At 31.5% G+C, this 15,836-nt stretch overlaps 1 protein-coding gene and 1 pseudogene across 1 annotated transcript; one reads left to right on the top strand and one right to left on the bottom strand.

Annotated features, from left to right (window-relative positions):
* LOC116013128 overlaps nt 1-10,553 on the top strand; it is an 11,999-nt pseudogene extending 1,446 nt beyond the window's left edge.
* Nucleotides 10,554-10,869: 316 nt separating this feature from the next.
* Nucleotides 10,870-14,892, bottom strand: LOC116013704. Its single transcript, XM_031253600.1, has 5 exons — nt 14,539-14,892; nt 13,337-14,294; nt 12,260-12,669; nt 11,276-11,345; nt 10,870-11,117 (listed from the first exon to the last, which is right to left on the bottom strand). The coding sequence occupies exons 2-5, from the start codon at nt 14,170-14,172 to the stop codon at nt 11,054-11,056; spliced, it is 1,380 nt and encodes a 459-aa protein (XP_031109460.1). The 5' UTR covers nt 14,173-14,294; nt 14,539-14,892; the 3' UTR covers nt 10,870-11,053.
* Between the last annotated feature and the right edge of the window lie 944 nt (nt 14,893-15,836).

Below are 15,836 nucleotides of genomic sequence, written 5' to 3' on the forward strand. Positions count from 1 at the left end.
TGTGAATATATATATATTACATATATTAAAATTAAAAAAAAAAAAAAGATGAAAAAGCCCGCAGGCCGGCCCGCGAACCCGCGCGGGACGGGTTAGGGTAACACAAATTATGGCCCGCAGGCTTAACGGGCCGGTCCGCAAAAGCCCGTCAGAAATTTGGCCCGCGATGGGGCTGGCCTAACGAGGCGGGTCGGCCCGCTTTGACAGTACTAACCTCAAGCATAATAACACATGTTCTATACCACCAAGCCACTCAAAATCTTAAGCATGAGAGTGTGTTGGAAGCAAAGTAGTGGGGGGACACGTGTATGACCAAGAATGAAGGCTACCCAATGTCGTTCATTTGTCACCACATGTGAGTCCTTCAACAATATAAATAGACACTTTTCCCTCCACTTAAAAGGCATCATTTGGCTCACCAAACCCCTTCTAGTCCATTGATATAAGTCGATTTCTCCTGCCGGCATGTCAGGGTTCGATTCCTAGCGATAACGTTATTATTTTAGCCCATTATTTGAATTATAGCTTCTATTAATTATTTATTATTTGGCCGTCGTTTTGGGTCAGTATCTCAAGTTTTGCACCTATTCTTTTGGGCTTAGAGCCCCGAACTAATAATATATTTCATTATTAGGGCTATAACTTGTATTATTTATTATTCCTAGCCCATTATTTGAATTATAGCTTCTATTATTTATTACTAGTATTTTCGCCCGTGCGTTGCACGGAATGGATTTGTTATAATATTTTAAGAATATTTGGATCGATATACAATTATATAAATTATAACATCGAATATTGTATAGCGCAATTGATGAAATTGGTTGGATCAATTATGTTGTCTGATGTTTTCCATGCTTGAATTAGAGCAAATAATTGTTCAATTACCGGTGCGATGCACATATAAATTTTTTATTATATATTTAGATAATAAAAATAAAGAAAATTATTTAAAAAATTCTAATATTGAACGTGTACATTTATTTGATTATAAGATTAGTGCAAAAGTATAACTCAATTAATTGAAATATATATGACTTGTTTGTCTACAATTATCTTAAAAAGATCGATATGTAATATGACTTATGTAATTATATTATTACTAAAATAAATATGAGAAAAATGAGAAATAATTTAATTATAATTATTATAAAAATAAATTCAACGACCAGTGTTATTATCATAATAATTATTAGGCAACTATTATTAGTCAATTACACTAATATATGTGCAATTATACTTTTATACCTTAAGTATATTAATTTTCACCCTATCGCATTTAGTTTTTCTTCCTCCTTCATAATTGAATGAATTAATTGTAACTATTATAAAAAATCTAACAGTCATGTTTAATTAATTTTTTTTTAAGTTTTTAAATAATTTTCAGTCAATTATTAATATCCATTCTCTTTTTCAATTTGCCTAATTTTCCTTTTCCATTATGATTTTTTAATATTTTCAATCAATTAGTAAAATCAGTTTTCTTTTTCATTTTCTTTTTAATATTGTCTGGGCGGAATTTCACAAAGGATGACTGACTCGGGAGAAAACCACATACAATTGACCCTGACTAAAGACCGATTTTTTTAGCAATAACCCAACGTGAGTTAGTGTTTGGCCTTAGCTTTTGTTTATAGTCATGGCATATGCAAATATCAATGAGAATTGTTTATGCTGGAACTTGAAGGACAATCAGTGGTCCTGCCAAATCAACATTACAGTAAGGCAAGACAGAATCCATGTGCTCCTCCCATAGAGTAACAGTGAGCGGACTACCCCTGAGTAGTGAAAACAACAATGAGCATGATGATGCCTAAACTTATACTTAAACAAATCAAAAAGACATCCAAACAAACACATACCGAGAGTTTTCAATGACAAAATCAATCAACCTTTGAGGATTTGAATTAACTTGGACAACTTTTTGCTCATTAATGAAAACAACACGGCCAATCAAATCTGCAAAAAACCAAACAAAAGATTTGCAATAAATGACCTTTTGTATCCTATATTGCGAAACTAAAATTTATATATTTTGTAGCAACTAAATATTTAAAGTATTAATAAGGATGCATGTATATTTAATATTATTTTGGTCTGATAAAATGTTTCTTGACAAAAGATTTAAAATTGGCATTCATGAATGTATACTATTAGAAATTTAGTATAACAAAAAGAAATAAAAACACCAAAAAAAAAAATAATAAAAACACATCTAGTATAGAATAAGATTTAAAGAAGAATTTATTAATTTTAGCTTAATTAGCATAATAAGTTATTAGTAATACTTGGATGATTTTTTTGGAATCGGTCCATCATAATTGAACATAGGAGTGTAGAACGGGTAGGAAAACAATAATATTATTAGTTCGGGGGCTAGGCCAAAAGAATGCAAAACTGAGATACTGACCCAAAACGATGGCCAAATCTATACTATTAATAAAACAATATCCTCAGTTTTAACTTCCTCCCAAAACAGACCTATAATATTATGGTTTGCGTAATATTGTAAAATATGGTAATACAATTCCTATCCTAATACAATTGTAAATTCAAATAGAATTCCTAATATTATGGTTTGCGTAATCTTATATATAAAAACAAAATCCTCCAAAACGAAATCTTCCTTCCCGCCCAAAATATTGTACATTAAAACAATTAAAATAATAGAATAAATTAAAACAATACAATTCTATACTACAATTCCAATACAATTCGTATAAACAATAGAATAATAAAACAATACAATTCCTATACTACAATTCCAATACAATTCTAAACGTAAATTCGTATAAACAATAGAATAATATTAAAACAATATACTACAATTCCAATACAATTCGTATCAAATAAATCTGCTATTAAAACACGAAATCCAATACTACAAAATGAAGTCTACTATTCTACAATTCCTATACTACAATTCCAATACAATTCGTATACTACAATTCCTCTACAATTCCTATACTACAATTCCTCCGTCAATTCGTATTATAAATACATTCATCAATTAGAAATTTTATAACCTACTCACACAAATCGAAATAGTAAAACGATATTGTCACGCAAATCTTTCAACAATATTGTTCTTTCACTAATGGGGTCTGTTTTTGTCTCTGCTTCCGACCTATCTCCCAAGACGAGAAGGAGTTGTATTAGACTCCGGCTAATGCGTTGTTATTTGTCAAGGGAATATCCACATTCCACAATCAACCAACACACACTGGAGTGCTTACTCCATGACTCCCAGGTAAATGCTATTAAGTTTAAAAGTGTATATAAATTAGGGAGAGCAGATTGTGACTATATCGTGGCCGAATTTTGTTCTATGAATTAGAGGAAAAAAGGTTGTGTAAATTTTGCGGTGGTTGGCATTTTGTAGTAAACACTGTAGCCATATTTAATATTTGCACCTGGAGAGCATTACAATATTTTTTTTTTCTTTCTTCAGAGAACTTGTATCCATTTACAAATCCCTAAAGAGTTTGTGGTTAAGTTCAAAAAACATTGAAGGCTCCCGGAGGAGTGGATAGCAATATGCTAAATTGCTAATTGGTAAATTCTTCTTTAAATCTTATTCTATACTAGATGTGTTTTTATTATTTTTTTTTTTGGTNTTTGTATCCTATATTGCGAAACTAAAATTTATATATTTTGTAGCAACTAAATATTTAAAGTATTAATAAGGATGCATGTATATTTAATATTATTTTGGTCTGATAAAATGTTTCTTGACAAAAGATTTAAAATTGGCATTCATGAATGTATACTATTAGAAATTTAGTATAACAAAAAGAAATAAAAACACCAAAAAAAAAAATAATAAAAACACATCTAGTATAGAATAAGATTTAAAGAAGAATTTACCAATTAGCAATTTAGCATATTGCTATCCACTCCTCCGGGAGCCTTCAATGTTTTTTGAACTTAACCACAAACTCTTTAGGGATTTGTAAATGGATACAAGTTCTCTGAAGAAAGAAAAAAAAAATATTGTAATGCTCTCCAGGTGCAAATATTAAATATGGCTACAGTGTTTACTACAAAATGCCAACCACCGCAAAATTTACACAACCTTTTTTCCTCTAATTCATAGAACAAAATTCGGCCACGATATAGTCACAATCTGCTCTCCCTAATTTATATACACTTTTAAACTTAATAGCATTTACCTGGGAGTCATGGAGTAAGCACTCCAGTGTGTGTTGGTTGATTGTGGAATGTGGATATTCCCTTGACAAATAACAACGCATTAGCCGGAGTCTAATACAACTCCTTCTCGTCTTGGGAGATAGGTCGGAAGCAGAGACAAAAACAGACCCCATTAGTGAAAGAACAATATTGTTGAAAGATTTGCGTGACAATATCGTTTTACTATTTCGATTTGTGTGAGTAGGTTATAAAATTTCTAATTGATGAATGTATTTATAATACGAATTGACGGAGGAATTGTAGTATAGGAATTGTAGAGGAATTGTAGTATACGAATTGTATTGGAATTGTAGTATAGGAATTGTAGAATAGTAGACTTCATTTTGTAGTATTGGATTTCGTGTTTTAATAGCAGATTTATTTGATACGAATTGTATTGGAATTGTAGTATAGGAATTGTATTGTTTTAATATTATTCTATTGTTTATACGAATTGTATTGGAATTGTAGTATAGGAATTGTATTGTTTTAATATTATTCTATTGTTTATACGAATTGTATTGGAATTGTAGTATAGGAATTGTATTGTTTTAATATTATTCTATTGTTTATACGAATTGTATTGGAATTGTAGTATATGAATTGTATTGTTTTAATATTATTCTATTATTTTAATTGTTTTAATGTACAATATTTTGGGCGGGAAGGAAGATTTCGTTTTGGAGGATTTTGTTTTTATATATATAAAGATAAAGATAAAGATTACGCAAACCATAATATTAGGAATTCTATTTGAATTTACAATTGTATTAGGGATAGGAATTGTATTACCATATTTTACAATATTACGCAAACCATAATATTGTAGGTCTGTTTTGGGCGGGAAGTTAAAACTGAGGATATTGTTTTTATTAATAGTATAGATTTGGCCATCGTTTTGGGTCAGTATCTCAGGTTTTGCACGTATTCTTTTGGGCCTAGAGCCCCGAACTAATAATATTATTGTTTTCCTACCCCGTTCTACACTCCTATGTTCAATTTATGATGGACCCGATTCCAAAAAAATCATCAAGTATAATTGACTAATAATTATTATGCTAATTAAGCTAATAATTACCATAATAATTGTATAATTACATATAAACATGGATCATTGGATTTTTTTATAATTAAAATTAATTTTTTGATTATATATATATATATATATATATATATAATATATNTCATTGGATTTTTTTATAATTAAAATTAATTTTTTGATTATATATATATATATATATATATATATAATATATATATATATATATATATATATATATATATATTACTTAAGGTATAATAATATGAGAACAAAATAAATTATCATTCTTATTTTTTCGTATAATTACTATTATAATTTTATGGAAATTTATCTATATATATTTTCATACTTAAGGTATAAAAGTATAATTGTACAATATTAGTATAATTACCTAATAATTATTATGATAATTAAGAAATTAATTGCACAAATATTAGTATAATTGACTAATAATTATTATAGTAATTAAGTTAATAATAACTATGGGTTGTTAGACTTTTTTATAATTAAAATTAATTTTTTTGACAATCCACACACACACACATATATATATATAATGGTGAAAGTACACCTTTGCCCTCTCACTTAACGCCCTCTTGACAGAAAAATTAACGGAGGACCACAGGCGGTAACTTTTTAAAACTTGGAGGACATCTACTGGTCATTTAAAATACGAGGGATCACCGCTGGTATATCGCTAATACTCAGAGGACCATTGGAGGTATTAACTCTTTATATAATTGTTTTACATCTTTGTGCCTCCCGTGTGCATTTTTTGTCTTTAGTGCACATTTTCCCTTCTTCCAGTGCACATTATTGAAGTTCGTAGGTGGCGATTTTTTTTTTTTAATCTACGGTTGAGATTCTATCTCACTTCTCACTTGGGGCTTCTATCTCACCCGAACCCCTTCATATATATATATATATAATTTGCTTATATTAGTTCGTGATCCCCTAGCGATAAGCATCCAAATATTATTGATTTCCATTCCTTTTTTTTACCATATATATGGAAAAAAAATGTAAACAAAATATATATACCCTCTATATGAATGTTGGTCAAAATAGAGAATAATTATTACGTAATATAAATATTGTAATATATTAGTAAATATATTCTTACCATATACAGTAAATAATGAAAATAAATGAACAACTTACCATGAATATTAATTACGAATATCAATTATCGTATATGCTAATCTTATATTTTTCCGAAAAAATCCTTAGCATGAATATCAACTAGTGTAGATATAAATTATTATATATTAATTAACAGTACTTTAAAATAGGTAAAATATTATTGATTAGTGCAACTGAATGTGCGTGTGTAATATTTATATCTATATTTACATAATAATGCGATTACTGTGAATTTGAAAAGTATATTACCGTAAATTACGTTATTATCGTGAGAATTACAGTATAATTTATGTCCATTGTGAGAATTAGGTATAATTTGTGAAATTGGAAACAATATTACCAATTATCTATACTATTAAAGTTGAAGATGAGGATTTTACTTTTATTAATAAAAAAGAAATAGATAGATTATTGATTTTTTAATTCCTTATCCTATTTTATTTATTGATATTTTTAATAGACACCATTTAAGAATGAATATATTTATTGTTTTGTTTCATTCCGAAAAGAATAAAATTATGTAATTTAATGTACTTATTATTACACTCTCTATCCCATTTTATTTACACTTTTTTTTTTAAAATGCATTTTACTTGTATTATTTACTTTTCATGGTGCAAATTAATTATTTTTATTTAACAGGAATATCAATTCGTATATACTAAAATTATTATTATTATATATTAAATATTAGTATTTATGAATATAATTAATCAATTATATTACCAATATAGAAATAATAGATATTAGTTACTTTTTATTTTACATTTTCTTACCAAATAAGCTTTATTAATTATTTGACCAATAAAATATTTAATTAATTGACTACAAAAGTTTGGACGGGTATATGAAATAGGAGGATTTTACTTTTGTATATAGTATAGAAGTATATATTATAATTAAATTATTTCTCATTTTTCCCATATTTATTTTAGTAATTGTATAATTACCTAAATCATATTAGAATCAATTTTTCCAAGATAATTAATACAAACATTTATTATTCAATTAATTGAGTAATACTTTTGCACTAATCTTATAATCAAATAAATGTACATTTTCAAATATTAGAATTGTTTATAATTATATTTAATTTTATTTTTTATACTACTGACTCTATTACAATGTAATATCTGTTCATAAATCAAACAGTATAATTCAATTATCTTCAAAGTTTATAAATTCTAATTTGTTGAAAGAAAATTTCAGTGAACCAAGCACCCTGTTAGAGAATTAAAATAGTGTTGTTATGTTAAACTTTGTTGTAGGAAAAAACAATTAAAGATTAGCGAAGAGAAAATTTTCCTTATATTTAAAGAATTCAAGTTCCTTTTAAAAATATTTTAATGCAAAAATTTGTGTAACTGTTTTATGAATCTCGATATGGTTGCAAATTGTAAATGTATTACATTTTTTAATTCAAAACTATTACACTTTCCTTTATAGCAGTGTCACAACAAGTCTCCATTTTCACAAATTAAAGAGTATAATTCAATTATCTAGAAATTATAATTCCTTTGAAAGAAAATCTCAGCAAACCAAACGCCTCGTTAGAGAATTAATGGTGAAAGGTGGAAGCATGGATTGCTTGTGACGGAGCACAAAATAACGTAGCACGTCAAACTAGCATAACCCAAACCCTTCCGGCAAAGGGTTTTCCAAACTGCAATACTGCAACGGAATATAGTGAAGACATGAAGTGAAGCAGAGCAAACGATGCAGCGAGATCAAATCAAGTTGGATCAACATTCTCAATTCTTCATTGAGTTCATTCAAATTTCATTGTAGAAGTCTCGTCTCTCGATCGAATCTGAAGAATGCACGCTCCAGATTTTGTCCTCAGTACGTTTTTCTTCTTTGTCGTCAACATTTGTTTAAAAAATAAAAATAAAAAATTCCCGGTATCTGTTTTGGATTTTTACATTTCATGATGTTTTTTTCTCAAAGTAATGTGCGTGGTTGAATTATTTAATTACAATAAATATTTGTGTTGAGCAAATGATTCCTTAAAGCGTGAGCAAGGTCACAAGGTGCACCATGCCAACATCCAAGCATCTAAGGTTGCATGACCTTCATTATTCAATGTCCTTGCATTGCCCTGTTGTTATATTTACATCAATTTTTTTTAATGACATTTTAACGTGGACAATTGATGAAAGAAAGGATAGTGAGCCATTGTTGGGAAGATTTGGGGCTTTTATGATCTAGAATCTAATTTGTGGCTGCAAAAACTTTAATGCATTGCTAATGTAAACATGTTTACAAGTTGTCTTGTTTTTGTTGTATTGGTAGGCTATTGCTGATATAATCCGTACTACTTTGGGTACACGTTCTATGTTGAAAATGCTACTTGATGCTGCCGTAGGTAATCTTCTTCTGTGCACTAAATGCTATAATTATACATCTGTGACAGTGTTAATTAGTAACTTTATTATTGCTGTGCTTAAGGTATGTGATAAAATAGTGGCTAGGACCAGTTACTTGGCTCTGTTTTCATTCCCCTGAATGAACATACCTCCACCTTTTTCTTTCTGCATGTGTCTGAATTTTTTAAACGTGCTTTAATAATATAGTTGGGTCCATCAACAATTTCCTTCAAAAGCATAGGAGAGTAGTGTAAATGATAATTTTGCCAATAACTTGCTTATATATTGGGCTATATTACTTTCTTAGTACTTATTTATGAATTGTAAATAGTATAAATGCACAGATTGTGGATCACTTGATCTTAGGGATAGGATGGGATGATTATAGGGATAGTATTTCCTTTCCTATATTTTCTACACGTATATATAGCAGTGTATGTTTCTCATCATATATGAAGTCTGAAGTATTTCTTACAATGGCAAATGGTACTTATGAATTAGTTCTTTGGACATTCATAGGATTTAGCAATCGATGCTACAGTAGCTGTTGGTGTGGAAATTGGACAAGGGTTGCATGAAGTGGATATAAAAAGTACATTAAGGTTGAGAAGGTCCCCGGTGGCTAGTTGGAAGATTCAAAGGTGCTCAAAGGAGTTATGATTAACAAAGATGTAATTGCTCCACGAAAAATGAGAAGAAAGATCGTAAACCCTCGCATTATTCTCCTTGATTGTCCCCTTGAGTACAAGAAAGGTGAGAACCAAACCAATGCAGAGTTACTTAGAGAGGAAGGTTGGAGTGTCCTCTTGAAAATGGAAGAAGAATACATTCAAAACATGTGTGTTTCGATACTTAAGTTTGAACCAGATGTGGTTATTACTGAGAAGGGTTGAGTGACCTGGCATGCCATTTTCTGAGCAAGTCTGGTGTCAGTGCAATTAGAAGGTTAAGGAAGATGGATAATAATAGAATTGCTAAGGCATGTGGAGCAGTTATTGTTAAAAGACCTGATGAGTTGCAGGAATCTAATGTTGGTACTGGTGCTAGACTGTTTGAGTTGAAGAAAATTGATGATGAGTTCTTTGTAATGTTTTCCTATTATTATTATCATAACATTAGGATAAGTTATGATAACATTAGGATGAGTTATTTACTTTTATTGTTGATTGCAAAGACCCAAAAGCATGCACTGTATTTTTGAGAGGGGCTAGCAAGATCTGTTGAATGAAGTGGAAAAAAATTTACAGGTATTTAAAAACATTTTGAAATACCAAACCAAACTCATTTAGCTTTTTTGTTGACTGTATCTGCCGACTGCCATGTTGAAGCAGAAGAGTTCATCTGTTGAAGGCATAGAAAAGGTAAATTATGATCCATTAATTTCACTATCATATTGAGGGAAGGAGGGGTTTGTTTTATATCTTCTCGGAATGTAGTACTTTGATGAATATCTTTATTTTTCCTGTTAAAATTGGTAGACACTCCACTCCCAAGATACTACTTTCATAAGTGTCAAGTATTCAATTGTAAATTTGTTAACATTGAGAAAAATTAATGCATTGGGTATTCACTGTATAGTGGCCCTATGAAGCTGCTGCAATTGCTTTTGAGGCTATACCACGAACCTTGGCCCAAAACTGTGGGGTCTCTATAATAAACAAACTACATGTGATTTAAATTTCTTGTTGCATTCTGGAATGTAACTATGGTGTCTTTTCTAGCATGCAAATGGTGAGAATGCATGGACTGGAATAGATGGGAATATTGGTATTATCGGCCAAAGGTACACTTTGGTCTCTACTTCACTCTGATCATTCACAGCGATACTCAACATGAGAAATTTGTTTATTTTTGATATTCCAAGTATGAGAGCATGGCATCAAATCCACATTCACTATGAACTCGGGTTAACATAGTTATTCTAGTCTGGGATGAACATCTTTGATGAACCCAGCTCATTATATGCTCTATCATTGATTATAGCGATTTTTTTTCGATTTAGTCTTAAATGACTTTTTGTACTTTTTTTTTTTTTAAAACAGACTATTTGTACTTAATAATTAGGTCCATCAACTTTGATGATTTTACCCAGTTAAGTCATCTGGGTACTTGTCGAAGAGAGCCGTCTGAAAACATAAAGTCACAGCCTCCAATTATTTTTGTAAGGGAAGAACATCCATCCAACACAAGTATAACAGCATGTCTGTAATTAATTCATCACAGGGAATAATTAACTAACTACACATAAATATGTTCAGTTACATTAATCATGTTGAATCCTCCAACTTCTGCAAATGACTCATCTATAGGCTTATTGTGGTCGGAACTTTGGCCACACTGCAATCATCCCAGGCCGTGCATCATCATAACGATATCTGCAGTAAACGGTATGATCTTTGTGTAAAGTTTGCTATGGAATTCCAAACTTAATGCATTAAAACCTACTACTGGCAGATCTATGAGGATTTAAAAACCAAACCAAACCAAACCAAAAATACAAATAACACAAAAGTAGAAAGTTGGAAAAGTTTACCCATTCTCAGTGAGAAAGCTTCTAATGGCTATTGGAATTGCAGCTTCTCCCTGGCTATGATTACCTTTACCTGTGACAGACAACATGTAATTAACACATTAATCCACATTTGTCCATCAGCATTCATCTCTAATGAACAAATAGAATATGACCCATTACAACTAGGGGTGTAAATGAGCCAAGCCGCTCGGTCAAAGCTCGGCTCGAGCTCGGTCAAATTCAAGCTCGAGCCAAGCTCGAGAGGCTCATTTAATAATGTCTTAAGCTCGTAGCTCGTCGAGCCGCTCGCGAGTCATATATATATATATATATATATATATATATATATATATATATATATATATATATATATACACACACACGCGCACATATTATTATAGTTTATTTTTAATTGAAACATGAATTTAAAATCAAACAAGTTAAATTCGAACTCAAAATCGAACTTGAGTTCGACAATCGAGCTCGGCTCGAGCAGCTCGAAAATTGCCGAGCTCGAGCTCGAGCATCAGTTCTTGAGCTCGACCTCAAGCCACCCTAGGCTCGAGCTTAGCTCGGCTTGTTTACACCCCTAAATTTACAACACATACAAGAAATATACGCTTCCAAAGAACAAATTTCTAAATCACAAGACCCTTTTACTTCTGTAACAGCTCATTTATCAAACAGATGATTAGGCGAAGAGCCCAATTTCACAAAAACAGAACATGCCAATAGAGCATGAAGTCATGAACAATTCAAGATTTGTAACAATTGACATATAAACATAAAATTCAGCCTTGATCAACCACTCCAGTCTCTGATTGTGAAGATTTAAACAAATTGTGTACTTGAACAAGTCATATGCATGGTAAAAAGTACCAGTCTATGAAAGACTGAAATATGTAGAATTCACAAGTATTTTTGGTCAAACCATTCAATCTAGGATTGCAATACGAATTAGCTAGTGTATCTTGTCACAAAGAAACATCCTGACACATAAAGTACCTGTTATGACTTGGAGCATAGAGGGTCGCTGTTTAGAAGGCTGTTGCCTCTTTGTTGAACCCTCTGCTTCAATACAATTTGAATATCCAAGAGATGCAGTGGATTCAAATCCAGCTTTCACTTTTACTTCTCTTGGATATACTGAATGATTGAGTGAAACCTGGGATTCAGTCTTTTTCAAGTGTTCTTGCAAGGCTTCAACTGCTTCCATTGCATGAAGACCATGTAAGTCCAGAGTCCAATCATCATTTTTACTGTTCCGGATGCTTAGAATTTCCTTTGCTGCCTTTGAATTTAGCTTGCCAGCAGCTAACCATTCTTCTTGAGCTTTTAGTGAAAAATGTTGGGCAGTCAGGTGGTCTCCTCTTAAATAGGCATCGTTGGCAGCCTTAGAATGTCGAACTGCAGACCTGTTAAACGAAAAGGAGGAAATTATTTAAGAATCAATTTGAAGTACAGTTCACTGCCAAGCATAAACCTGGTCCAGTCCATTCCCCAAGGTTCAATAGCAAGAAAAAGAAGTAATGACCAGGAAACCCTTGGTGGAAGCTGTGAGCTAAAATAAAGCAGCAAAAGGGAGAATAAAAGTTTCACCCCACATGTTCCATAAACAGAAATCAACAAATTCAATATCAAAACCAATATACGTATACATATATATATATATATATATAATAAAATAAAGGCCATTATAGTTTACAAATTTTGTTGGGTAGCAAGTTGTTCTTGGTTTAAGGGGCTGCATTCCACAACACTAATCCTCTCCTTCTCATTGATGAGGTGTTTCATGTAAAAGAGCGAATGCCATTAATTATATTGCAATATAATCAGCTCCCTCCCTTAAAATAGAAAAAAGTAAAAGACAAAAAGCGAATCCAAGTGCTCATTAAATATCTTTCCAATGTACTTATTTTCCTAGTTGATGATAACCCCTAGCAGCACACCCTCCCCAAATAGCAATAGCATCCTATCCTAGGTAAAACAATAGCACAAGTTTAAGTAATAAACTTCAATCACAATACACATGTAGATTAGGGAGTAAAAATTTCAAATGGAATAAATATTGATGAAATCAACCTCATCATCCTCATGGCATCTTTTCTTTGGATTAAGTATATATCATCTTCTTCCCAAAACTCAGGTTCAATGGGCACAAATCTGAAAATACCCAGTGATGCATTACCAGGAAGTTTGTCCCCAGAGGCAGAACTGGCATTGTTCAAGTCTTTGTTGCTGATATCCAGACATTTATTTAGGGTACGACTCAAATCTTCCACATTAATGTCCCCTTTGAATGAAGCATCTTCATTGAATTCTTCACATTTTTTGTCCTTCTCTTCCTTGGTCTTTTGAACAAAGGAAGCCGTAACAGGTTTCTCAGTTTCCAAATCCTTATGCAACACATGTGTCTGGTCAGGTGAAACTATTGCTTCCAATTGCATTATAGCCTGGTCAAAGTCATAATTCACCCCAGCCATAACATCTTTGATCAAGTCTTCATCTGCCCATGAGTGAAGCTCCTTAATTTTTTGATACAAATCAACATTATCTCCCTTCTTGAAAACATTACTACCCTGACTGGAATTGAAATTTCCAACACTTAATTGCTTAGAGTTTGAACCCTTGCTTTGCTCCAAGGAAGCAAAATTTGGAGAGGGTAAGAGCACAGTAGAATAAGGCTTCTCCCAGAGGGTACCAGTATTCTTTGCCTTATAGGAGGGGTGAGTTGAGAGAGTATTAGGGACTGTTACAGGTGGGAAAGGATCTTCATCAAGATTGGGTTCAAGGCCTTGTTGTTTTTGTCTTTCCTTTTGGACAAATGCAGCCCAACCAGAGGTCTTAGCCCTCCCAGATGACATCCTTGTTTGCTGAGAGCTTTTTGCACTTGCAGAGGCAGCCATCTTCAGTAGCATAGAGAAGAGTAAACCACCCCCACTCCCCCTTTCAACCCCCTCACTTGTCTTTAACAATAGGCACCAAATCAACAAAAGCTACTGCTTGTCTGCTTCCTTGGAGGACTTCAAGCACAACACAGCTGCAATTGAATTTCATTGTACACGTAAGAACCACAAACACACACACACACAAAAAGAGACAAACTTTCTATCAAGATCAGTGAATCTAATAATTAAACAAGCAATTCAAGGGTTCAGCACCAGCTAGAAGCAAAAACCCAGAACTAAAAAAAAAACTAGAAAAAGGGAAAATATTCAAACTTTCAGCGTAACACAACACTCATACTTTTCCAAAACTAAAAGAAAACTGTCAAATTGCAATACCTGATTCAATTTCTTTCTTGACAATCCAGAAAATAAAAAAAGCTAGGAATTGAATATTAAGGAACGGTTAACCGGGGGTCTCGTATCCACGGCGTTAATGAACCGGAGGGAATAAACAAAAGCTGATTTCGCGGTTGGTAATCGTACACGGCTGCAGCGGATGAAGATGATGAGGATGAGAAGGATGAAGAATTCCTGCAACCCATAAACCCTCCTTCTTCACTTTCTTTCCTGGGTTTGAATGAACGAATCGAATCGAATAAAGGAGAGAGAGGAGGAGGAGGAGGAGGAAGAAGAAGAAGAAGAAGAAGAGAAGCCAGCCGGAACAGGCAAGGTAAAAGCCGGGAAGGGTTTACTGTTGTATTAGTTTATTGTTTTTCCTGGCTGTGATGGGATTGGCTAACGTTCACTTCGTTGACGACCAATCGAATAATCAATGACCTAATTATCCTAGTTTTTTCACGCGGATTGTACGAATATGATAATGTTTAATATTTTTTTTTAAAATATTGAATTTGTAGTTCAGTGGCATCAAACCTTTTCTTTTATACGGGAGGTGGTGGGTTCGAGCCTCAGTGAAGCTATATAGTATAAATAAATACTCCGTACTACTTTTGGTATATTACGGGTAGTTTAAATAAAACTTTATCTCTTTTTTAATTTTTTGATAATGAATAATTTTTATTGTAAAAGATAAAGACATATAACTAATGAAATTATATCTCTGTTTTAATTTTTTTGATAATGAATAATTTTTATTGTAGAAAATAAAGACACTATAACTAATGAAATTATATTTCTTTTTTAATTTTTTGATAATGAATATTTGTTTTGAATAAAGGCATTCTAAACATCAAATTCTAAATTAAAGAAATGCATTTGTATTTTTTTTGTAATTACTAATTTAATTAATTTAATAAGATAATAGGGTGGGTACTCACTTTTCATTTTTCAATAATATATATTAACATATTCGTAGTATATGTTTAACAATTATGCCAACTCTGATTAGGATGAGGTTCGAACCTAAGTCTTTTCTTAATTAGTAAGTTAAAAGTTAACTGAATTTACCATTACTAAAGTTTATATTAACGAAATGTGGGTTATTTAAGGGAAGAAAATAATATAATAGAAGTAAAGAAAGAAAATCATAAAAAATTACTAAAATCCAAATAATATGGACCATTCGTTTAAGTAAATAATTACCACTAACATTTTTTTCTTCGACCTTAATTTTATTGGCTCTTATTAAAATTGTAGATATTACGAAGTGTTATTTATTTGTTTATTATTTCTCT

This window comes from Ipomoea triloba, chromosome 3 (assembly GCF_003576645.1).
Source record: "Ipomoea triloba cultivar NCNSP0323 chromosome 3, ASM357664v1".
NCBI lineage: Eukaryota > Viridiplantae > Streptophyta > Magnoliopsida > Solanales > Convolvulaceae > Ipomoea > Ipomoea triloba.